The sequence below is a fragment of the Penicillium soppii genome (assembly GCF_028829465.1).
Source record: "Penicillium soppii strain IBT 18220 chromosome Unknown utg000010l, whole genome shotgun sequence".
NCBI lineage: Eukaryota > Fungi > Ascomycota > Eurotiomycetes > Eurotiales > Aspergillaceae > Penicillium > Penicillium soppii.
In genome coordinates this window covers 3,448,894-3,472,293 of record NW_026643240.1, presented here as the reverse complement: position 1 = coordinate 3,472,293, position 23,400 = coordinate 3,448,894, and the positions used below count along the sequence as shown (strand labels likewise).

The following is a 23,400-nucleotide window of genomic DNA, read 5'->3' as shown; positions in this document are numbered from 1 at the left end:
AATTCAGGCTGTTATAAAAGACTTAGAGGATGGACGACGATGGTGATTTTTTAGACATTGTGTCAACCGTATCTTGGGTCGTTGATTGCCCAGGCGGTTCAATGCAATAAACAATTTCGGTCGCAGAACCGACAATATGCAGCTATTGAATCTTGGGTCTAGTTACTGTAGTATTCAAGTCCCACATGACATGACAAATTTATAAAACATCAGTACCGTCGGGTCTCATTGAATAACTGTCCTTCATATAAGCTCCGTCCTGCATATCCGCCCACACCTCGAACAACGAGGACAGGGAACACTTCATCCACCCTGGAAATGACTCATATGGATCTACCTCCAACGCCTCGACGAGTTTCACATAATGACGTCTATCTTCTTCGTATTTCGAGTCCTCTGGAAGGGGAGCGTTTTGTAACTTTTGAAAACTTTCTTCGTCCATGACAATAAACATGCGATAGCCAGGAAACACATCGAGCACATCACGCTCAGTTGCTTCGGCCCTGAAATGCTCGCGGAGCTGGTCTATCGATGCTCCGTCGAACTGGGAAGCATCTTCAATGACCCGTGGCTGGTAATTCGGCCAGATTTCATCCCAGGGAGTGATGTTGAACTCATTTGCCCTGGAGTTGTACTGACGGGAAGATTCGTAATAATTGTAGAATCCGTCTTTCATGTAATTCGTGGTGAGGTCGACCATACGCGGGAAAGCGGCATTGGATTGGGGAGTGTAGGTCGTCCGGTAGATGGTGTAGCCCCAGGTGGGCTCAGAGTAATGGAGCCATTCATAGATGTTACGAATGGAACCTGGAAGCCAGTGGCATTGCTTCATCGGCTTTCGAAGTAGCGACATGATGGGTCGACTTTGGATGTTGCGGTGGTTTAGAGGGGAGTTGTGGACGGAGAAAAGTCCAGCCTCATTGGAACCTTGGAAGGACCGCTTTATAGTTCCCCTCAGGGCTGTGAGCAGGTATTTATCAAACTTTCTGTCCCCTTTACAATACCCAACTTGTACTGGTCCCTGGTCAATCCAGTGTCTCCATAAATTACCGTTAGCTCCTTGGCATCATTCCCACATTATCTTGGCATGTTCGCATTCGAATTAGGGCCATGGACGGAGTACGGAATACGGAGTAGAGAGTAGAGAGTCAATGTTACTGTCTCTCTATGTGGCATTTTCAAGGTCATATCAATCGAGAACCTCGTTAGTATCAGGAAATCATAATAATAGGCAATCTTCAAATCTCCAGTCGGCCTTGTTGCTACATATCTCATTGCCGAGAGCCGCTCACCCCTCTAGCCGACTTCTTCGACCTAAACTTGAGTCTCTGGTATGTCAATCTGAATAGATGGAAGCTCAGGTCAATTTGCCCCATGATATACCCTGAAAATAAGTAAGAGATGTGGCGGTATACTCGACTAGATGCTGGGATTTGGCGGTGTTGACATTAAAACCGCCCCCGCAATGGTAATTTTACGCGTTCAGAGCGCGCAGAGAGCCATAGAGTGCTGGAAAATGCCCAGAAATAAGTTGAGCAGAGAGAGCAAATGTATAGCGACCGTGTATATCTCCCTTACAAAAGAGGGAGCCTTCTAGTAGAAGAAAGAAGGGTTGGAGGGGATGAAATGCGGCGCGTCACGTCACGCATCACGGAAAAAAAACCACCTCCCCCAAAATCCCCTTTAGCCCTTTTCGGCCCACCTTAATGCATCGCTTTCTTTGCCTTTACCTTTGCCTTTCTTTAGACAATGGCTCCTTTTGATTTACCTGAGTTCCCCTATTCAGAGCCTATCCTTCCTTAACCGCCTTTTCCCCTCCGTCCATTGCGTCCAATGGCCGCAGAGCCCGAAATCCACCGTCCGTGACGCCGCGGTCAGGTCGTCGATTCTTCAAGCCACGCTCCCTACTACCTACTGCCGATAACTCGGCCACTCTGATAACGAGTCGACAGGCTTTACGGGCTCTCACCTCGCCTGCCGTTAATCGTCTGGGACCGACATTTTCGCAGACCTCTAAGGCCGGCACCCGAAGCCCTCACGATGGCCTCCCAGAGGACTTCATCCGGACTCCGAGCCGGAAACGAAAGAACTCGTTCTCCTCTGTCGCATCTCCACTGCAGTCATCCCCTCTGAAGAGAGTTCGGGTCCGCTCCCTAACGAGTGATGTCGATCATGAGATTAGAATTCCCGACGTCGACCTCCGCCTGCAGGCCGCGGAGGTTCCAGTGGTGCCGAAACAACCTCCTGCCGTAGCTCCTGTGCATCGGTCTCGGGCATTGGAAACCTCAGGTGCATTATTCATGCGGAGTATACTTGGCTCGCAGCGCAATAAAGTGACTCTACGAGCCAACTCCGGAGTTGGTATGTGCTGAACCTTACATCTTACTGAACACCACTAATTGCTCTATAGGCTGGCAAGATCTCACCTCTGAATTCTACTCATAACCCGCAGACTTTCACGCCTGCTCTAGCTATGCAACAGAAGGGTCCCCCGCTCTGCCTTTCTGCAACGCTTCATGCAACATTAAGCGACACTGACCCTAATTTCTATTTTCCTTGTCCTAATATCCAAATCAGCAAACTCAATCGTTGCTATTGGTGATGAAGAGGGTGGAATCCGACTGCTAGATTCATCGATCGACGAGGATGCTGGGTTCACCGATGCGTACCTCGGATTCCGTCCGCATGTAAACTCCATTATGGACCTCGAAGCCTCGTCCGACGACATGTTACTGGCCACCGCATCTGGAGACCAGACATCTCTTGTAATTGATATGACGACACAGAAACCCATCTACTGTTTGTCAAACCACACTATGAATAATGATTTGCTCAGCCGGCTCTATAAATAGCCTCTTTCTCCTTTCTCTTCACAAGCTGCCGGTAAAGCAGAATGCCCCTAATCGGGTCTGACTTATATCGATGGGTTGCTAAGACTTCTCTCCCTAACTTATGTGCCATCTGTGTTGCCTTAATCCTAGCAACCTGGTTGATCTATTGGATTGGAAGTGATGTGTGGCGCTGGGCATGGAGAAGACGCCATATTGTATTTCTTCACCCATTCAATCAATCAATCAATCACTCAAAGTTCAATTAACCTGTTGCAGTCTGACTAGTTGCGTATGACTATGCAGGCGCTTCCTCCAGCGGAAGCAAGAACTCGTAGACAAACGCCAGAGCTGGGGTATAACCCAAAGAGGAAACAGATGCTGATTTGAAAAGAGTGCGGAAATCAGCCCATTGCCTTCCTGTCAGCCCGCAAAACAAAATACATCCCAGTACAAATGAAATCCTATAATATCGGTATGGAGTGCACCCTCTATCTTGCATCCTCCATCACTCCCTTCCATCACTATCCCCCTCCTCACCTTACCTCCGTTTCAATTCATGTTGTATTGTCTACTGGCCAATTCATTAGCGCAGTATGTTTGTCGACTGTTACCGAGCCTCTCGACGCCCGGTCTCGTTCGCTTCGTTAGTGGAACATTCTCAACGTCTTGAGAATGTCGTGTAATAGCCTATAAGGGGCTGCTAGAAGGTTCAGCTCGACTTAGTTCTTGCCCTCGTGCTTTCAACCCTCGATTCGTGAAAGGAAGAGGTCCTCAGGAGAGTGCAGCGGTTCCTTAATAAGTAGCTTGAACCACAAGGGAATGAGTAGGTGGAAAATCGATAGTCTTTCCACACTGCGGATCCTTCGCCACTAATTTATGCCTGACTTTACGCATGAACAGACACATAAGCTCCAGATTGTGACCGTTTTATTGATATACTCCGGTGGCAGAGGGTGCTCTCTTGTGAAACAATCAAATGTTGGATGCCAGTTCATGGCATCATGGTGGATAAAGAGACAATGGTTTTTCGGTCTTCCTAGTCAATATCATTGATCTTCTTGTTGATCAGATCATAGACAGGCAGGCAAAGCCATCGGGGCCACCGGCACCCGACACAGTAACATAATATCTGTCGCCGAGATTATCGGCAATGGCGTTCAATGCGTTGATTTGTCGGTGTCTCTGGGCAACTTCGATTGCTTCCACCGCCGCCTTCTAGCAGTCTGAATAGTTGATGCGATCGGAGAGCGACTCTCCAGGGACAGGGCTACGATTGGCTTGCGGCGCAGAATTATCTATAAAGTTCGGCGGGATGTTTTTCACGTTCTCGCCCTAGAGGCTAGCACCTGTAGGCGCTACCTTGACTCCATCAAGTACTGGATTTGAGGAACCAGAGTTAGCAGATGACAAGCTCTCGGGTATTCGTGCGCTGCACCGGACTAGAATAGAACCAGTATCTACTGCGAGATTATCGGGCACAGACTTGAACGCTCGGCGATCTTCTTGCCAAGGTTGTATGTATGGACAAAGGCCCTGGGATCACGATTGAATAAGGCGATACCAGCGCCCCACCCGCAGGAGAGTGGAGCATCTGAATAATTTAAGCCAATTAAAACCAAGAAACTAGATCCACCTTCACGTGTAACCTTTGAATTGAATCTTTCTTATCTGATGACGGGACATCGCCTCTTCCTCATTGCACCTTTCCCAATTGTAGAGTTTCAACATGGAGAACCGCGTTGCAGAGAATGTGCTGGGCACACTTGGTGCGGTCAGTAAACCGATTGTTTACCATTATCCTAATTAACTTGTATGTAGGTCTGTTGGTCTATCCAGGTAGGCGGTCGGAATGCACAAAATAATTACAACTTACGCTAATATTTTCACAGCTTCTTCCACAAATCATCATAAACTATAGGAGACATGATACCGAAGGTCTTCAGGGGTCAATGATGCTACTGTGGGCCGCCGCAGGAGTTCCTCTTGGAGTATACAACATCGTTGAAGAATTTAATATTGCCTTGAGGATTCAACCCCAAATATTGACCACTCTCAGTTTGATCACTTGGGCGCAGTGTCTTTACTATGGAAAGGTATTTCATATCCTGTTCACGGATATACTTGTTATGCATGCTTACAATAACGACGAACTAGAAAATTTCTATCATGAAATGCTGCGTCGCTGTCGCATCCCTTCTTGTGCTACTAGGGGGCATGCAAACAGGGCTAATCTTCGGTCTCCAAGCGGCAAAGTCGCATGATCTTGAATGGCCTCTGATCCTGATGGCAGTAATGAGTGCATGCCTGCTTGCCGCTGGTGTATTGAGACATTATTGGGATATATATGTCCACCGAACTGTTCGTGGGATCAGCTTCATTTTTGTCGGTATAGATGCCGCGGGTGACTTGTTTTCTCTTGTCTCTGTTTGTCAGTGAAGTGCCTTCTCAAACAAGATAGACAACCACTAACAATCAGACAGTATTCGGAACCACTATTGATGCTCTCGGCATCATCATCTATGGAACCGAATTAACACTTTGGATCGGCATATTTATTTGCGGTGGCATTTTCAATCTCTTGCCTTGGATAAGGGAACGCTCCAAGCAGCGAGACGCCGATTTACAGGACCCGGTCTCTCTGCATCCAATGCCATCGTCAACTTCGGTGTTCAGAACAGCGTCTGGAACCGAGGTTTCGGGAAGACGACCATGGCAGAGCTCATCATGATTCGCCAAAGGCTAGATATCCTCAAAACAACAATAAACTATTACCTACTTGTGTAGATTTATACGTTCTGTTTCCGAATCTGTCCCCTCGATGTCAAGGGAGATCACAATTCTTTGTGGCCAGTAACAGTGTGCAATTGAAATCAGAAATATTGTCTCGTGGATAATGCATATTTACACCCGGGCCGAACCATAGATCGGGTGGATAAATCCCCGCGTTCGGGATTCGAACATGTGGGTCTTAAACATAACTCGGTTCAACTCAAAATCCCATTCAACAACATATGTACATGTATGTATATATGGCATAAAGTTGTTGTTAGTGAGATAGGAAAATTCATTCAGCTACCCTGGGAGGAATATTTGAGATTAAAAGGGGATGGCCTGGTGAGAAATGATGGCGCAAATGTGCAGTAATGCAGGCAAAAGGGAAACTTGGTGAAAAACATGAACTTTCCCATTGCGCATCATATTGGAGTCCGCGTTAAGAGAAGTATACTCCGTTTGGAACGTTTGACAACATTTTAACATATCGCCTTATCCTAATGTTTCTCTGAATTTTTGTTTCTCTGATTTGGACTTGGAATAATTATTCAGTCGTCTTACAAGCATGTGGCGTCTCGGTTAGCACCCGTAAGCACTAAACCTCCCCGGGGGCCGATTCTCTCTTTTCCCACTCACTTCTCAGTTCGGGCTTTCGATTGTATGCAAAATAGAAGCAACTTACCCTGTTGTGGTCCCCACCAGATGAACCAAACGAGAGACTCGGAATCCCGCAATCGAAGCTATGTCGCAGCCAAAGCTCCGCACTTCATGCGACCCATGCTCTTCATCCAAAGTGCGCTGCACTAAAGAGAAACCTGGTTGTTCTCGCTGTTCGCGGAATGGGCTGGAGTGTGTCTATGGCCGATCGCAAAGAAAGGGCAAACCACCCTCGAAGACTAGCTTCACTCACATTCCACCCCGCCAATCTCTATCTTCTCACGCTCTGCCACCATCTCCGTCGAGTCTCTCTCCTCCTGGTCAGTCACCCGGGCGCACCGAGCAGTATGAGAATAGTACCATTTATAACTACCACTGTCCCTGGTCTCGATCCCCGATGTTCCCCACGATGGATTATGCAAATCCCAGCGTCGCCAATGAAGATCCCACAGAATATTACAGAACAGATAACGAGCTGACTACCTACCCATCGCTGCTTAACGGGGATGGCAGTGCATCGCATTTCTCCGCTCAACCACGCCCGATGCCTTGGTCCAATCTAGCCGTGTCAAATTCAACATCACCCGAATGCGCTATCCAAAACTCTTTCCCGGGAATGGCTGCTCATCAAGAGTACAATCATATTTACAATAGCCAGATCAGGGACCCTCATAGACGCTACATATATCATCAACAGGAAAATGCGCTGGAGACCCCACCAGACGACCCAGATCTACCATACCAGACACTCGCCTACCAAATACCCTCACCAACTCACGAGCCAGAGTCAACGAGCTACTATGCCGGTCATTGATCACCGTGTGTGCAGAAGTGCCATGACCCTGGGACTCAAACAGTCACTGAATGAAACATCTACATGAAAAAAATCGGATTATGGGACTAAATCTTCCCTCAAAAGTGTCTGGAAAAAGCCACAGCCATATACTCCGTCTCATGATCCGGCGGGAGAATAGCAGACAAATAAGCCTTCCAATCAGGAACGTCGTTGCAAAATTGATATGCCTTCACACTCTCCCACCATTGAGGGTACCAGCCCGCATATTCCCAATCCAAGACTGCAGTGACTTGGCCGTAGTCATTGACTAGTATATTTCTTGGTGCTAGGTCTCCGTGCGTGAAGGCCAACTTTTCTTTTCGTTTCCCTGATGCGTGCCGCTGTAAAATATGAATATTCAAAGTGGTCATTCGTGTGAACGGTTGCTCAGTGAGTCGCACTTGGCGCTCTGGGTTTCGGGTGATGTCCAAAGAATATATATCCACAGGATCAATTTGATGGCCTATGGGCTCAGGAAAAGGCAAGTCTCGCAGTTGGAGTACGTATCCGCGCAGTTGTTCGGCGACAAACATCTTTTGGGATGGGAGCATGCTCGACCAGATATCTTGTAGTGTATGGCTGTCGATGTAGTCCATTACGATAGACTTGATGCCACTATTGTGATTTCCGATATCGTGTATGTGAGGAATAGGAATGGTAGTATTTGCAGCGATGTAGCGCATATTTTCAGCCTCGAGCTCGATTTCTGCGGACGGTCCATATTTAAGCAGCTTATCGTTTCCCAACCGTACAATTTTCCGGTGTCCCTCTATAAAGTCCTGTCAGACACTGGAGTTAATTGGCGGAATGTTAGTGAAAATATTGACCTTCTTCTGAGACCATCGCTCAGACAGCGCGTCTGTTCAGACGGTTTGGCTTGATTCATCGGACGAAAGATGGTGAACAGAGAGGGAAAGCGCATCCATGTCGAATCACGTGGCGAGGGAAGCCAAGTATGCACTCACCTGAATACGGTAGTCCGGATGTGAACTTGTCGTTTTGGCAGGAAACCCGGGCAAAGTGAAATGGCTATATGGAGCAGCACATGCAGCGAGGGTGAATCTCTTCTCTAAAAGCCACCAACATAGGTGACAGGCAGTGAAAAGAATGCGAGATTGCAAATTAGGAGGAAGTGGATTCCACCATGATACCAGACAGTCTTGATGACAAGAAGCCAAGGAGAATTGAAGGAATTTTTACTCAAAAATTCCCTGCCGATCCAAGACCAACAGAAGCAGTCAGGTGAGTAGGTTTCAACTAGCAAAAACACGATCTCGGATGTGTATCCTCACTGATGCGTGTAAAACCCATGCACTAGGATGGGGGAGGAAAGAAGAAGAGAAAGAAGGGAATGAGAGTGACATCTCATTATATTTGAGGAAGATTCGAGGCAGCTCAAACAGAAGGGTGGGGCACGCCCATTGATAAAGAATTATTGTACCTATTGATTGACAAATATTGTGAATAAAGAGTCTCATGCATTTTTCTACTCTATACGGCGTAAAGAATCATGATCAGGAAGCTATAAGCCCCCCCTCATCTAGAACAGACGAGATTATTTAAGCGAAGACCTTGGCCTCGCCGGCCTTCAGCTTGCCAGCTTCGACAAGACGCTGAGCCTCGCCGGTCCAGGCGGTCTTGACGGCAGCACCGTCCTTGCCAGCAAGGGTGAGCTTCTCAGCAAGGGCAGCAAGCTCGTCAACATCGATCTTGGCCATGATGAGGTCGACATCGCTGAGGACGCCGTCGATCTCAGCAGCAGAAGGCTCACCGGCAGCGGCGAAGTAGTTAACCTCCTTGACGGAACCCTTGAGGATACGCTTGTTCTTCTTGGAAGCCTGCTTAGCGGCCTCCTTGGCCTTCTTGTTCTTCTCGCGGTCAGCCTTGGCGGCCTCCTCAGCGTCCAACTTAGCCTTCTCAGCATCGGCCTTGGCCTTCTCCTTCTCCTCCTTGGCGCGGCGGATCTCCTCCTCCTTGGCAAGACGCTTAGCGTCCTTGCCAGCACGGGCCTGCTGGCGGAACTTCTTGATACGCTCATCACAAGCGAGACACTCATCAACAAGCTCGCGGAGACGGGTGTTGTCCTCGGCCTTGCGCTTCTTGCGGGCGTTGGTGTTCTTCTTCTCGACGTGACGCTTCTGGTCACGGCTCACATCATCATCGGGAACATCCTCATCGAGGTATTCGAAGGTCCTCCAGCTGTCAAAGTTGTACCAGAAGTTGTAGAAAGTCTCGACGTGCTCCTGGGTGCTATCAGCATCTCCGAGAGTAGGGACGGGCTGCTTGTTGGAGAAACGGCCCTCAGCGACGAAGACGGGTCCCCAGGCCTTGTAGAACTTGCTGCCGGTAAGCTTCTTGGAGGGGGCATCGACATCGGCGTTCTCGTCGACGGAGTCGAACTGGCGGCGACGGACGGGGTCCAAAAGGAGATCGGTGGCCTTCTGGATACACTTGAAGAAACCGTCGCTCTCATCACCCTTGCCTTGGGCGGCCTTCTTGTCGGGGTGGTGACGCAGGACCTTCTTACGGTGAGCACGCTTGATCTGCTCGGGGGTGGCGAGCCAGCGGAACTTCTTGAGACCGAGGACAGCGTAGTGATCTTGGCCCTACACAGGGTCAGTATATCGTCAAAAAATTGAATACCGAATCACCGACCTTCCAGTCCTTGGGCTCACGGTTGAGCATCATAGGATCCTCATCCTCGGAGATATCATCATCCTCCTCGACCTCAGTCTTCTTAACAGAGTTCTGGGCCTGGAGGCGCTCATCCTCAGAGAAGGTACGGTTGTGACGGGACTAATATCGCTGTTAGTTTGGGCGAAGATAAAGCGGGAAGGATTAGCAAAACATACGCGGCGGGCGTGAGCCAGGAAGTGCGGGCCAACGGGTTCCACGTTGCGCTTGGTGGCACCGGAGAGAGCACCGACGATCTTGAAATCCTTCTCGCCAGCCCAGCCCTGAGGAAGGGCAGGGAGGGAGATGTTGACAACTTGAGTAGAAGCCATTGTAGAGTGGTATTGGTGATGGTACCAAGTTGTGTGTGGAGTGATTGGGTCCCGCGATGATTTTTTTGCCTACCTTTTTTTTCTGCCCCGAATGCCCGATACAATAGCCAATCAGAGCCAAGATGTTCTGGAAAGTCGAGACTGACGATGGCGCCAGGCCTTCTTTCTGTTGACTTTACTTACTGGCCTACTGTAATTATTTCGACTACATCCTTGTCGGCCACATCCGATTCTTAAAAATGACTACCTCCACTGCTGCTGCCGCCAAGAGCGCCTACCGTCAACTTCTCCGGTCCACCCGAGTTGTCTTCCACAGTATGTTTGCTGAACCCTATACCAGCAAAATATAACTTGGGATGCTAACGTCTGCTAGACGATCTCCCGGTTCTCCTCGCTGCTCGTCAAGAGGCCCGCCAGAACTTCGACAAGAACCGTCGCCCAGCCATCGACACCGGCATGCAAATCAACCATGCAATCGAGGTCGCAAACATCCTGCGTCACAACATCGTGCAGGGCTCCAGAGAGCAGGGTGATGAAAACGCCAAGTGGGGTATGTGTTTCCTCTCTACGACTGCTCACCATGAATTGGTGTAGCAGGGAAGAGTTCTCTTTACTGACGCGTATCGTTTCCATAGAACTCAACATCCACGACCAGATCGAACGCGGTGATAATGACTCCATTAAAGTCGGCAGTCAGAACGTTAAGATCCACAAGTCCTGCTCGTCATGAGTCGCTCTCTGTGGCGCTGCTCAATTGATTATGGGCAAATCTCCGAGTCTATGTCCCAACCCGCATCAAAACAAGTGGTTGTGTACAAAAAGATGTACGAAAAGCTTGACCTTTGTCTGGTGGCCATTTGGAAGCTTATTCCAAGGCCTTTTTGGATGTCATGTCAGCATCCTTATAACCACCTTACGTATGCATCTACAGACAAGGCCAGGACAGTGACCGGACGTGTATTATAGGATACCCAACTCTTTTATTATCATTGGCGTCCCCGGGGTATTTTTGATTGAAGTACATAGATCTGCATAGAAGAAACCATATCATAACGCCCGCTCCGAACCTAAGTTACATGCCATGTTTCGATTTAATGTTCCACGAATTTTGTTCAATCACCGTTCATACTGGCGTATTGCACCTCACCCGAACCAGGCGGGGGAGCAACAACGTGAGTCTGGGGCTTAGGCTGCCCAGCGTCTTCTCCGGAAATGATGGCGGCGCGGTCGGCCTGCTTGCCCTTGCCTACTGGTCCAACAGCCTGGCGACCTTCACGGGCGTTTTTGATTCTCTCTTCGCGGTCGAGATTATCCAGTGACTTGGGCTTACCCCAGCGAACGCGCAGCGGACAACCTTGGATGATAGCCTTGCCTTGGCAGTGGTGCGCGGCTTTCTCGGCATCGGCACGGTTGACGAAGTTGATGAATGCGCAGTGAGAGCGGTGGGAGCAAACCAGCGAGCGTAGCTGGCCAAATTCACTGAAGAATGAACGGAGGGTATGTTCGGGTAGGTCGTCTTCTACACCGGTAACAAACAGCGAGGTGACGTTGGGGTCTGAGGGAGGGAGGATATCCGCAGGCGAAGGTGGCAGCTGTGCAGTGCTGGGGAAGGGACGTCCACCGCGACCACCACCGCGTCCGCCACGTCCAGGCATGTTGTTTCCAACACGGCTTTCACTTGTGCGGACTGGTCCTGGTGCATTTCCATAGCGGCTGGTTGTTCGTGGTTGGTCTCCTGGGGTGGCTTTGGCTCCTTCCTCTCCTTCAGCGGCGGCCTCGATCCGGCGAGGCTTGCGGTAGTATGGTTCACTGTTTGCAAGGCGTCGCAGCAGCTCACGAGCTTTGTCGTCTGTCTTTTCGTATTCCTCAATCGCACCGCGACCCTCTTCGATCTCCTTTTCGTTGTTCTGCGCGTAATATTCGCGGTTGATAGAGCTTTCCGGTCCTGGAGCGACCATCTTCAAAGCGGCATCACGGACGACGATGGGGAGACCGAAGGACAGATCGAGCATGCAGCATTGACAGCAGTTCTTCAGGCGGGCGCAAGTCAAACATATGATGGATCGCTTTTGGCGGGATGTTCGATCAGCCTTCCAGCGGAAGATAGTGAAGGGGCGCGTGCACTAGACATAGTTAGTATTGATTCGTGGGGTAGCTATTGGAGCAGTAAAAAGACTTACAATCTTACATTCTGCGCCATGATCTTCCTTGATCATCTGCACGTATGGGTTCTCAGGAAGACAGTTTTCGCATACGGACGGAAAGTCAGTCGACTCCCATCCGGAGCGGTTCAGATCATGCTTAATCTGGGGAGGCATGACGGAGATGTATGAGGTCCGTTTCCGAAAGGATGGTCTGAGAGAGCTTGGATTATCAATGTTTAAGGCTAAGTGGCGTGTGGCTGATACAGTCATGTGACTCGACCAGATCACTGATTTTTGCACTCGGGAGATGCAAACTCCGGCTCAGCCACAGAACGGATAGAAAGTGTCCCGCCGAAGAAAATGAGTGGCCACACCCTTTGAAGCGTTGCCCCCCAGATAGTTCTAGCCTAGTAAACTTGCCCCTGATTGGTTCTCTCCACTTCATTGTCAAAAAGTTGCTTGGGATTCGACTTCCTTATTTATTTCCCCTTTCTTCTTCTCTTTAGTCGCAATCTTTCATTCTCTTGCTTGTGCTCTCTCTACTTCAATTCTTTGGTATTTTCCAGCTTAATTGGTGTTTGTCCTCTTTCCCTTGGAAATTGACCCTTTTTTTTGATACCTACCCCCTTTTAATTCTCCTATTCACCATGGCTCCCTCTGCATTGGAACGTGAGGACAAGGCGCGTGATGCTGCCTTCAACAAGGCTCTCCACGGAAAGTCTGCTAAGGCCCAGGGTGGTCTTGCTGCTATGCGCGGAAAGGACGCCGCTGCCCAGAAGGCTGCCATCGACGAGTACTTCAAGCACTGGGACAACAAGGACGCTGCTGATGAGACTCCTGAGATCCGTGAGGTATGTGAATGCGCAATCCACATCATTGAGCTTATCACTAACAATTGATATGTGATAGGCCCGTAAGGCGGAATATGCCACTCTGACCCGACAGTACGTTCTGAAACAAATTCCCCCATTGATCCACTCCCCATACTGATTATGTTTTTGCAGCTACTACAACTTGGCCACCGACTTCTACGAGTACGGATGGGGTTCTTCCTTCCACTTCTGCCGTTTCGCCTACGGTGAGCCTTTCCACCAGGCTATTGCCCGCCACGAACACTACCTTGCCCACATGGCCGGTATCACCGAGGGCATGAAGGTTCTGGATGTCGGCTGTGGTGTCGGTGGTCCTGCTCGCGAGATGGTCAAGTTCACCGGTGCTCACGTCACCGGTCTGAACAACAACGACTACCAGATCGACCGCGCTACCCACTACGCCCACAAGCAGGGCCTGTCCGACAAGATGGCCTTCGTCAAGGGCGACTTCATGCAGATGAACTTCCCCGACAACAGCTTCGATGCCGTGTACGCCATTGAGGCTACCGTTCATGCCCCTGAGCTGGTTGGCGTCTACAGCGAGATCTTCCGTGTTTTGAAGCCCGGCGGCACCTTCGCTGTGTACGAGTGGCTCATGACTGACGAGTACAACAACGACGATGCCGAGCACCGTCGCATTCGTCTCGGTATCGAGCAGGGTGACGGTATCTCCAACATGGTCCGCATCTCCGATGGTTTGGAGGCCATGAAGAACGCTGGTTTCGAGATGAAGCACCACGAGGATCTGGCTGCTCGCCCCGACCCCATTCCTTGGTACTACCCGCTGGCGGGCTCATTCAAGCACATGGGTTCGGCCTGGGACTTCTTTACCATTGCCCGCATGACCTGGTGGGGCCGTGGTCTTGCCCACCGCTTCGTCGGTGCCGGTGAGACTATCGGTCTCTTCCCCCGTGGCTCCCAGAAAACCGCCGACAGCTTGGCCCTTGCTGCTGATTGTCTGGTCGAGGGTGCTCAGAAGAACCTCTTCACTCCCATGTACCTCATGGTTGGCAAGAAGCCCGAGTAAACGCTGTTGTTTGTGATCTTTCTGTGTACAAAATATTACCCTCGGCGTGCTCTTTCATCCCTGGTGCCCCTTCTCTTCCTCTTACCTGTCATGACCTTCATCACCTTCTCCTCTTATCACCAGGGAGTTTTTCTTGGCTCACCTGACCCAATGTCGGCAAAGAAAGAGCCGTGTGTCGCTTCTTCTGATTGACGGTGTTCATTTAATTTTTTCTTTCTCTTGTTTCTTTTACCCTTCAAGATAGCTATGTAATAGTCATTGAGTCAAGAATAACGAGCAAAAGATCCACATTATTCTACTTCATTCTATGTTTCTCGTCCGTGCCCTTGAACTGTACAGACATAGATGTGCACGTTCAGGCTCAAAACCCTGGCTTGCTGACCAGCAAGCCCCTTTCAGTTGTCATCTGGTGGCCATGCACATGCTATTAAGTAGTCGAACACTCCTCCGTCTTGTGCATATCCCTGATCGCGTCGCTCTCAGCCTTTTCTTGCCAATATTTCACCCTCCGTTCCTGTTCGACGGCAAGATCCCTCGCCACAGTATGCGGGGCTCCATAGGCGACAAGTAACTTGGCTATAACTTACCCGCACTATCTGCATAACTCGTGTCAAGAGGATCATCCGCTTTCGGTGCATATCCCCGGAAAGCCCATGTAAGGATCGAGTTGGCTGACGCAATGGAGCTTCCTCCAACTGTGATATTCGCATTCGCTCCCCAACGAAGCAGACATTCCACCATTTCAGTTTGCTCATTCCAAATAGCAATATGTAAAGGTGTCTCATTGTTGAAAGGTTCATTAACATCAACGCCCCTCTCAAGCATCTTTTTAACGAGAGAGCAGCGCTTAGATATGGTCGCCTGAACAAACCACCTGGGCATGTTCTGTTTTTACTACACGAGGGATGAGGATCCGCACCGTAGTCAAGCAGAAGCTCCGTAGTCCGGTAACAGCGGTGTCTGAAGGCCTTTGCGAATGGCAATCAGTGCTCACCACGACAGAGGGGTTTCGTTCCATCGAAGTCTTTGCCGTAGCCATTCGGATCTAAACCATGATCAAGAAAAGCATTTTTATTGTATCGTCACTATTCCTCCAAATAGCACTCCACAGAAGCGAATGGCCCCTTTCCAATTTAAGGGGATCAGTGCCATGTTCAAGCAATGCTGGCAGAAGGTCAATTCTTCCTGGTGCATTCAAAGGAGCATCCAATACAAGTCACAGAGGAGGTGTCCCATGCCTCGGATCGCAGAAGTTGAGATCAGCCCCTTTTCGCAATAGAAAAGGAGCATTGTATTTTCCTCCTACCAACAAAAAACCAGGAAGATATTTAGTTGAGCTGGTTGAGTGGTCAGGTTCATTCTGGTTGCGAGCAGTAAGCTCATAGTGAGCCACTGCACGCCAGAGTGGTGTTTGGATCATCCCACATCGCGCCGAGCGAGCATTGACATCAGCGCCATGCTCCACGAGTAAAGTTACGGTAGCCATAGACTGAGATAGAGTTGCGAGAAAGAGGGGCGATTGATCCTTTGCAGTTTTCACATTCACGTCTGCGGCTGACTCAAGCAGCCGCTTTGCGACTGCTGGCCTCCCTCCGATGCTGCAAGACAGAGTGCGGGATTCCTTCCGCGAAAGCGCGTTTCATTGGGGACACCAAGTCGAATCATCTTCTCGATTAAAGGCACATATCCGGTAAGTGCTGCTAGGTAAGGAAGCATCTCGCCATACTCTTCAAGCCTCCTGTCGGGCTTTTCGAAAGTCCGGTTCAGCTTTTCAAGATCTTGAGAAAGAGAGATAGCAGGCTCGACGCCACAAGGGCAGAAGCTTTTTTTCATCGTGAGTTCCGTGCGCTATAAAAGGAACAGGGCACAATGTATGGTGTCATGCTCCACCGCTAGAGGTGGACGCACAATCCCAGTCGCGATTAGCGCAATGTTATGCACATATTCCTTGCCCTCGAAGCGCATTTGATTATTCTCCCAGGCATCGAGAATGTACGAAATGCAAAGTCTTTGATTGTTTATGGCCGCCAACCGAACAGGCATCACATATGTCCTGTCGCGTCCTCCTCTTGAGTCTTTTGTCTCCTCCCGACAGTCGATAAGAAGGCCCAATGCGACAAGATGTTTCATGGCATCCGCCTGTCCGTTCTTGGCAGCTTGTCCGAGAAGCGACGCATTGCAGCCAGGTCTCTGACATTGAGTGGCTAGGTTGGCGTCTAGACCGCGGAAGTAGTCAATCACCGCGATGTCACCACTCTGAGCTGCCCAGTATATCGGCTCGTGGCAAATCTCTAATCTGCGAATCCACCCTGACGGCCAACTCAATACTCGCCGCGGCGCCGTCGCAAGTGGCGCAACGCTTTTCAACCGCTCAATTCCAAAAGTTTCCCCTTCTCCTTATACTCGCCAACGCTTTGTCAATTTCTCTTCATCGTCCGTTCGCTCGGCCACGAAGGTTCCGCAAAACCCGAGAACCGGAGATGATGGGGAGTCTCTTATGATTTCTATATCGCCACGGGCTGTCGAGGTGAGTTGATACTGGTTTCTTTGCAATTGCAGCTATTGTGTTTCCTGTCTGATTTGCTATCATGAGGCTGTGCTGGGGCGAATGGGAAGCTATCTGAACCTTATCGGGAGACGAACACCGGGGGTACTGGGACCGGCTTGCTTCAGATGGAAGGAAGTGGACGATTTATCCATCGTGCTATGATCCCTGCGACTTCTCCTACGAGTACATGCGACCATAGGGTGTGGAAAACAGGGCTTCCCGTCCGCTCAGCCGTACTTAAGCCACACGCCGGTGAGTTAGTAGTTGGGTGGGTGACCACCAGCGAATCCTCACTGTTGCATGTATTTCTTTTTTTCTCTCTTTTTTGTTTTCGCTTTCGTTTTTGAGAAATGCTACCCTCTCGCGGTTGTTTTTCTTCTGGTCTCGAGGCTAATTTGACCCAGCGTCCTTTCGAGCACCGCTTCGTTGCCGCGAAATGCGCCAAATGCAAGTGTTGTCTGGCCGTCGTACTTGACGTTATATGCATATAGGGTGTCTTTAAACATATTTTAGAACCATTTATTTGTTTGAATGAAAGAATTTGAATATCCCTGTCGCGCGCGGAACGCATGTAATGCCCTATCTTTTTAGTCTCTTGCATTCTGATCTAACAAAAGCTCGACTATGAGAACGATAATCTCAACGATGAGATCGAGAATTTCGGCCATAATGCAAGCGGATACAACGGATTCAGACGTGGAAAGTATTTCGTCTCATTGGAAAAGTGTAATCGAGGGAAATATCTCTGGGTTACTGTTGCAGCCAAGTGTTCGCCTAGTTGCATTACCCCCTGTAGTACCGTTCTTCCTCTGTCCGCTCCTTATACACGAAGAATCTCCGTCTCCTCAACAGCTATCTCAGGACTGCGAAGTCTCTCTTGCAAGTTGAAAAATAGCTCTGATATTGATAAATCATCATTGGAGGCATTTTCCGCTGTGATGATGAGAATTTTGCGTTCAATTTGAAGCAACTCGAGTGTTATGTAAAGTAGGTCTACCATATTCTCTCCAGTATGAACCCCATACATCTCGTCAAACTCAAGCATCGTTCGTGATATTGAAAATCATTGTCTGACCAGCGACCAATCACCCCTGATATCGGTTTCGATTTCTTACTTGTCCATACGTCCAACGACAACACAATGTTCTATCATGTGTTGGCCAGCAATCAGATGAGTCTCTCTACACACAACGAATTAAGTGACAGTTCGACGAGCGACGGCCTTCCGACATGTGAATGGAATTGCGATGCAGGGAATGTTTTCGCATATTTGTTGAAATGATGGTGACTCAATCGCTGTAACAGCCGTGTTGTCTAAGACTGTTCACCGTATCAAGTTTTGCTCCACCCGTTTTGATGTTTCGGTTTCTACTCTCTTCCTGAACAGGCTACTCATGGATTGCTACTTTATGCCACCATTATCAGCACCATCAGTGCTATGGAGAAATTCCTATGTTCGGCAAAGTGAATTTTCATGTTGCAATTCGATGTTGTTCTCGCAGAATCGGAAGTTTGCCAATTACATCTTCTGCATTGAATTTTTGGTCCTCAGCTGGTCTCTTGCTCCCTTTCTGTCATCAGAGTTTGCCCGGAAGTGGAGAAACGATAAATTGTGCCCACAGCGAGTCATTTTGCTGTCTGCCGTGAGTTGATAGAGTAGAACGCTGAAATATCTTAGACGATCCCCAGACAGGAAACGCCGTCTGCTGAAGCAATTCAGTGGGAACCTTCGGGTTTGATTTAATTGGCTCGCTGGATCATCCGGTATTATGGGCTCCGGGATTCCCGTTAAACCATCCAAGCGAGGTCTCTTAAAGATACGGTCTTTTGTTGGCGCTTCATCGTGACTTCCATCGTTCAAGAGATGGTAATCAATCCTCTGAAACCGCCGACAGTGTCTTAGAATATAAATCTTGACTTATGTTACAAAAGAGCCTCAACTATGTTCTAGTCCCTGTCCTTGCTTTCGCTAGCACCAAATCTCGCGAGTCCTCTAGATAATGTCTCATTTGAGACCGAGGGTGTCAAGGAAAGTAGTGTTCGTTAGACTTCACTAGACACTTACTAGTATTAAGTTCCTATTGTGTGGTAGGACAACAGAGGCGAGCAGGTATTACATGCATACCTCGATGGCAAGGAGATTGCACCGGGCGTGGCCCGCAATATTATGGACCACTGCAAGATTTAGTCCACTCTCGTTTAAAGACCGGATAGGGCTAGATCATGGCTGTTGAGGCTTGCCGATCAGCCGAAGTTAGGGGCGGAAGGCGGCGGATCGGGCCTTGGCAATCAGACCTGACCAACCAAAGCCCCATGGAGACATGGAGATTCAGATCCGTAAGGAGCCATGAACGCATGTCTCAGGTCGTTTCGCGTCGAGCAAGGTACAGCAAGGTACATGGTGGGTGCCCGAGCCAAAATTCAGGGTCACATCGGCCTCACTAGGGTCCAACGAATTCCTGGTATACTCCTCAAGGCTTGATCCCATTAAATTTTGGAAATATCGGGATTCAACTCTGTAGAAATTACTGGACCCTCAGAATTCGTAGGTATCTACGTCGGGACCTCCGGCAGTCCGTCCACTCAGGCCTAAGTTGCGCTAATTGAGCCCCAAAGTGTGTCTTCACACTTATGGACGACCTTTTTTAGCCGCATGATCGGTCGCAAAATCCTGTAGGACTTTGCCTTGTGGAAACTAGATTTGGGGTCCATGAAACGGACCTAGCCGACTCACGGAAACTCGCCGATCCGACCCTGTTGGCCCTGACTAAACCTTAATGGGTTTCTTGGCACTTACGCTTCATTTCTTTGTTTTTTGGTTACATGATCTGTAACAAAATCCCTCGGGGTTCCTACTCGGGTGGCTGGTCCAAAGTAAGCTAGAAAGCACAGATGCAACCCTGGATGGAATTACAGGCTTTTGTGAACTACTCCAATAGTGTTCACTACTTGTTGTCCAACAATCAACCCGTGGCAGAATTGTGAACAATGTAGGGGTTCTTGAGGCACTCCAACCGCCAAGATCGGGGCTACTGCAACTTTCCGACCACTCGCTTCCACTTTCACAGGTGCATATACGAGATCCGTTCGAACCAAATATCATAACTTGATCGAAACTCGTAGTAACGCTTCATAATTATACAGTGTCTCTACTAATAACACATACTGCACAAAAGCCAGGCAGCAGCAGCGGTCCACCATGCCGCCTGACCTAGACTGCGAACGGCCCCATCGGTTTTGGGCGGGCAGCTCACAGCAGGAGTCGCAGCTGTGCATTCATGACTTATCAAACTCGAGGAGATGCTCGAGGCCGCTTCGGGCGCCACACTAGCTTTGCAAGGACTGGGAGTGGGTGCGGGGCTTGCGAGAAGAGCACATTTCGGCGCCCCCTCGTCGCTTTGACCCGGGAAAAATTCTGTGGGGATGGTAAGGGTCTGAATCACATCAAAGGCAAACGCCGGAGTTTTGCCACAGCCCTCGTCGGTAGTGAGGGTAGTCAGGTTCGCCTGACGGCCCCGTTGTCTGGTGGTGAAGGTGATACTCTGATAGACGTCGTAGTATCGTTCGTGGAAACCAACTACATCGTTTCGTGTATGGACATTGTCATAGTCCGCGCCGTTGTCAGATGTGGAGCAGTTAGACCAGCTCATTGACGGTCCGAATTTCCAGATATTTTCCGTATTGAATTGATTGGCGATGCCAAAGTGCACGAACTGTGTCTCTGTTTTGTTGTCGACTAGATCGTCTGTAGAAATTGGCTGGAGGTGTAAGAAGGTGGAATTCTTCCCCTTTCCCCGGTGTAACAAGCCCGCCCTATATGACATAGAAGGGCTTATCTGCTGAAAGGCCGGATTGTTCTTAACAGCGAAGACGATAGGCATGAGTTGCATGGGCTCAAAGGTGTCGTTACGTGGAAACACAAGGTCGATCTCCGCGAGGCCCAATTCTGTGGCATTCACTGCCGCCAAGTTGACCTCCAGGCTGAGTGCTAGCAGGCACGCCTTGAAACTGAACATGTTAAGCTGGTGGGGCAAGATCATAGAGAAGATCAACGCTGATGGCAAGGGGGCCAAACCAAAAGACAATCGAATGCGATAAGAAAGATGGCGAGTTGGGAGAATGAAAGAGCAATATGGAAAAGAACAATAGCAAAATAGAGGGCATGGCAAAATGACCAATAGCGTCAGGAAGCAAAACTGCCCAAGTAAGTGAGCAACCAAGAGCAAACAAAGGAAAAAGAAAAAAAGAAGGGTCGAGCGGCTTCTTCGGGGTAGTTCCAACACGATGGATCAGCCTAGGGGCTTAGCGGCTTTACCACCTACCCGCTAGTAGTAGTCAACACTTGGCAAAGTGATCTGATGAGAGCTTTGCAAACGACCCTGATCAGGAACGTCCACCTGAAACACTTGTCCCTCAAGCGGAGGCTCATATTTGGTATTCACTAGCATTACTGGAACATGACCGGTGCACAATGTGCGATCCGTAATAGGCTACTCTCGGATGGATTCAAGCCCTAGCAGACAGGAGACATTTTTATCGCTGCTGTTGGACCGTCTCTGTAGTATGATTGTGGTCTTACGCTCTCTAACTGTCTTCGAGACTACTGGGTCTCACAGTCCTCTCAAACCAGTTCTTCTTTTGCAAATTCATACACTGTTTTTTTCAATCTCGATACACTCTTTACATTTCCTATTCGTTTGCACAAGCTATCAATGTGGCTCATTTCTGGAGCGGCGCAGCGATCAGCCTGCTGCTGTCCGCCAGAATTGTCTCTGGACAGACACCATCCAGGCTGGGCGCGCTAGGCGCTAGCCCTGGCTATCAAGGATTCAACACAGGCTATCCTAAGCAATGTGTAGTTTCAGAACTCAATTCCTCCAAGTGGTCGGCTTATCATAGCATGGATCAGATTGCTAATTGCAAGCAAAGTATGTTCTTCGCCTTCAACCTTTACGACAAGGTGGATGGTGCCAAATTCCATCATCGCATCTTCGCCTGAACTTCCTATGGCGATGACTAGACCGACGATGTGAATAAAGGGCCCTCCTCTTAGTAGTATTGTCTTCTATTTTAATCCAAAATCAGATCGCCTTTAACCCGAGGATCTAAGACATGGGCAATATAGTATATATCGGAAGCGTCTATCCTTTCGCGGCCGCGCTGCTTACAAAAATTGCATTTTTTGGCAGTCGCTTCACGGTATTGCCAAGATGTTCAAATGGGCCAAGGATAAGCTCTCCCCTGGCCAACCTTCGAATATGGTCAAAAACGAGGATGGGAAACCTCCCGGAGACAGGGCCCCATCCAGCGATGAAAACGCGCAGAAGCGATTCTCCAGGGAACACGGCAAAAAGGTACGTGCAAGAGAAAAGGAGCTAGAGAGGCAAGGGCAAGGGAAAATCAAGATGTATATCAAGGGAAACTTTGTGGCGATTGGTGGTGGGGTTTGCTGAATACATCAGCTCTTATCCAAACTTTCGCGTTGATTAGATGATTTTCTTTATGTCAGGATATACAAAATACGATGTGCACAATGCGGGACTTAAAACGAAATGAATATGAATATTAAACTGAGGTGAACCAACAATAGGTCACATTGTATATATGTATAAGTCCATGTTCATTGGGCACCCAAGGACCAATGCTAAATGATGCTTGATAATTAGTTCCCCCACAACTACAGATGAAAGATATTGATGGTGACCTATGAAATGAGAAAAATGAAAGAAACAGATCTTCTCATCGACGTCTCCTCCTCCTATCAAGCAAACTCCGCGTATACAGTAAAATCAATGTCATGAGTATTGTTCGAGTGTGTGGAAGTCAATTTTGCCGTTGCTTTATATGGGTATTCAAATAACCAAACCTGACAAGATCCGGCAAGATGTTGATGGTATTTCAGAATATGATTATGGGCATTCGCAGGGACAATGCTTCGGCCAAGGGCAAGGTCTTGAAAACTAATACAATGAAGACATTCTAGGAAGTTCATTCTCAAGGGCGCTGGGGAAGATGGTGCGCTTGTTCATAAAGCAGTGATTCGATGGTTAAAACCTTCTGGGCGATAGTTACGGAAGGCTATTGGCTAGCCCGGGTGAAGGAAGAGCGGGCTAAATGCTTCTATTCGCCACGGTTGCTACGAACTCATGCAGAAGATCTCAAGAAAAGGGATGTATGCCATCACTTTGAGAGACACGACTTTACTCATACCAATAGCCATGAATTATTTCACTCGTCGCCAATTCATCGCTCACTTTTGGTATCCTTAGTGTTACCCAAGATAGGGCATTGACTTATTACTCTAAAGTGCCTTTTGTGACCCAACGATCACATGCAAGCTAGTTGGTTTTGCTAGGTATTAGGACATAAAGCTGTGTTCTCTCGGTGATCAAGGCTGCCAGAAGCTACTAGATGCCATTGTATGGAAACAGCCGCACTTGAGCATTTTTTAGTATGCTGCAGTGATTGATCCACAATTATCCGACGTGTTTCTTAGTGGATTACCTCCCATCTGCCTTCTTGCTGGCGTTTGGACAAATACGACGTAAACCGTTATACAAGTGGAGTATGCTGTTGATAGCGTGATTGAAGCACCGGTGATTTCCCGCATAGAAGGATCCAGGTCTCTTTCAATTGCCGACCAGAATTGTCAATACACTAGACCGCTCTACCATTTCCAAGTTGGACTCGCGGCGCAGAAGAACCTCAG

The 23,400-nt window shown here is 48.9% G+C and overlaps 14 protein-coding genes across 14 annotated transcripts; 6 read left to right on the top strand and 8 right to left on the bottom strand.

Moving 5' to 3' along the window:
- Window positions 1-199: 199 nt before the first annotated feature.
- Window positions 200-853, bottom strand: N7529_011984 (uncharacterized protein; the record flags this gene model as incomplete). The annotated part of the gene is made up of 1 exon (XM_057247510.1): window positions 200-853. One exon carries the CDS (start codon window positions 851-853, stop codon window positions 200-202), a length of 654 nt encoding a protein of 217 aa, XP_057092859.1.
- A 980-nt stretch (window positions 854-1,833) lies between these two features.
- Window positions 1,834-2,852, top strand: N7529_011983 (uncharacterized protein; the record flags this gene model as incomplete). Its single annotated transcript, XM_057247509.1, has 3 exons — window positions 1,834-1,858; window positions 1,879-2,361; window positions 2,578-2,852. 3 exons carry the CDS (start codon window positions 1,834-1,836, stop codon window positions 2,850-2,852), a joined length of 783 nt encoding a protein of 260 aa, XP_057092858.1.
- Window positions 2,853-4,557: 1,705 nt separating this feature from the next.
- Window positions 4,558-5,559, top strand: N7529_011982 (PQ-loop repeat-containing protein; the record flags this gene model as incomplete). Its single annotated transcript, XM_057247508.1, has 5 exons — window positions 4,558-4,602; window positions 4,650-4,667; window positions 4,721-4,924; window positions 4,986-5,259; window positions 5,312-5,559. The coding sequence occupies 5 exons, from the start codon at window positions 4,558-4,560 to the stop codon at window positions 5,557-5,559; spliced, it is 789 nt and encodes a 262-aa protein (XP_057092857.1).
- A 786-nt stretch (window positions 5,560-6,345) lies between these two features.
- Window positions 6,346-7,074, top strand: N7529_011981 (Zn(II)2Cys6 transcription factor domain-containing protein; the record flags this gene model as incomplete). The annotated part of the gene is made up of 1 exon (XM_057247507.1): window positions 6,346-7,074. One exon carries the CDS (start codon window positions 6,346-6,348, stop codon window positions 7,072-7,074), a length of 729 nt encoding a protein of 242 aa, XP_057092856.1.
- Window positions 7,075-7,172: 98 nt separating this feature from the next.
- N7529_011980 (aminoglycoside phosphotransferase family protein) lies at window positions 7,173-8,021 on the bottom strand (the record flags this gene model as incomplete). The annotated part of the gene is made up of 2 exons (XM_057247506.1): window positions 7,173-7,874; window positions 7,965-8,021. The coding sequence occupies 2 exons, from the start codon at window positions 8,019-8,021 to the stop codon at window positions 7,173-7,175; spliced, it is 759 nt and encodes a 252-aa protein (XP_057092855.1).
- Window positions 8,022-8,654: 633 nt separating this feature from the next.
- N7529_011979 (putative ribosome associated DnaJ chaperone Zuotin) lies at window positions 8,655-10,100 on the bottom strand (the record flags this gene model as incomplete). The annotated part of the gene is made up of 3 exons (XM_057247505.1): window positions 8,655-9,701; window positions 9,751-9,891; window positions 9,948-10,100. The coding sequence occupies 3 exons, from the start codon at window positions 10,098-10,100 to the stop codon at window positions 8,655-8,657; spliced, it is 1,341 nt and encodes a 446-aa protein (XP_057092854.1).
- A 239-nt stretch (window positions 10,101-10,339) lies between these two features.
- N7529_011978 (LYR motif-containing protein) lies at window positions 10,340-10,830 on the top strand (the record flags this gene model as incomplete). The annotated part of the gene is made up of 3 exons (XM_057247504.1): window positions 10,340-10,415; window positions 10,474-10,650; window positions 10,736-10,830. 3 exons carry the CDS (start codon window positions 10,340-10,342, stop codon window positions 10,828-10,830), a joined length of 348 nt encoding a protein of 115 aa, XP_057092853.1.
- A 382-nt stretch (window positions 10,831-11,212) lies between these two features.
- On the bottom strand, window positions 11,213-12,418 carry slt11 (Pre-mRNA-splicing factor ECM2; the record flags this gene model as incomplete). The annotated part of the gene is made up of 2 exons (XM_057247503.1): window positions 11,213-12,223; window positions 12,281-12,418. 2 exons carry the CDS (start codon window positions 12,416-12,418, stop codon window positions 11,213-11,215), a joined length of 1,149 nt encoding a protein of 382 aa, XP_057092852.1.
- Window positions 12,419-12,891: 473 nt separating this feature from the next.
- erg6 (sterol 24-C-methyltransferase) lies at window positions 12,892-14,143 on the top strand (the record flags this gene model as incomplete). The annotated part of the gene is made up of 3 exons (XM_057247502.1): window positions 12,892-13,095; window positions 13,154-13,188; window positions 13,249-14,143. The coding sequence occupies 3 exons, from the start codon at window positions 12,892-12,894 to the stop codon at window positions 14,141-14,143; spliced, it is 1,134 nt and encodes a 377-aa protein (XP_057092851.1).
- A 427-nt stretch (window positions 14,144-14,570) lies between these two features.
- N7529_011975 (uncharacterized protein) lies at window positions 14,571-15,337 on the bottom strand (the record flags this gene model as incomplete). Its single annotated transcript, XM_057247501.1, is given in 4 exon segments — window positions 14,571-14,719; window positions 14,731-15,004; window positions 15,015-15,188; window positions 15,230-15,337. 4 exon segments carry the CDS (start codon window positions 15,335-15,337, stop codon window positions 14,571-14,573), a joined length of 705 nt encoding a protein of 234 aa, XP_057092850.1.
- Window positions 15,338-15,685: 348 nt separating this feature from the next.
- N7529_011974 (uncharacterized protein) lies at window positions 15,686-15,976 on the bottom strand (the record flags this gene model as incomplete). Its single annotated transcript, XM_057247500.1, has 1 exon — window positions 15,686-15,976. The coding sequence occupies one exon, from the start codon at window positions 15,974-15,976 to the stop codon at window positions 15,686-15,688; it is 291 nt and encodes a 96-aa protein (XP_057092849.1).
- A 15-nt stretch (window positions 15,977-15,991) lies between these two features.
- N7529_011973 (uncharacterized protein) lies at window positions 15,992-17,197 on the bottom strand (the record flags this gene model as incomplete). Its single annotated transcript, XM_057247499.1, has 3 exons — window positions 15,992-16,513; window positions 16,547-16,662; window positions 17,092-17,197. 3 exons carry the CDS (start codon window positions 17,195-17,197, stop codon window positions 15,992-15,994), a joined length of 744 nt encoding a protein of 247 aa, XP_057092848.1.
- Window positions 17,198-19,843: 2,646 nt separating this feature from the next.
- On the bottom strand, window positions 19,844-20,707 carry N7529_011972 (uncharacterized protein; the record flags this gene model as incomplete). The annotated part of the gene is made up of 1 exon (XM_057247498.1): window positions 19,844-20,707. The coding sequence occupies one exon, from the start codon at window positions 20,705-20,707 to the stop codon at window positions 19,844-19,846; it is 864 nt and encodes a 287-aa protein (XP_057092847.1).
- Window positions 20,708-21,901: 1,194 nt separating this feature from the next.
- Window positions 21,902-22,144, top strand: N7529_011971 (uncharacterized protein; the record flags this gene model as incomplete). The annotated part of the gene is made up of 1 exon (XM_057247497.1): window positions 21,902-22,144. The coding sequence occupies one exon, from the start codon at window positions 21,902-21,904 to the stop codon at window positions 22,142-22,144; it is 243 nt and encodes an 80-aa protein (XP_057092846.1).
- Window positions 22,145-23,400: the final 1,256 nt, after the last annotated feature.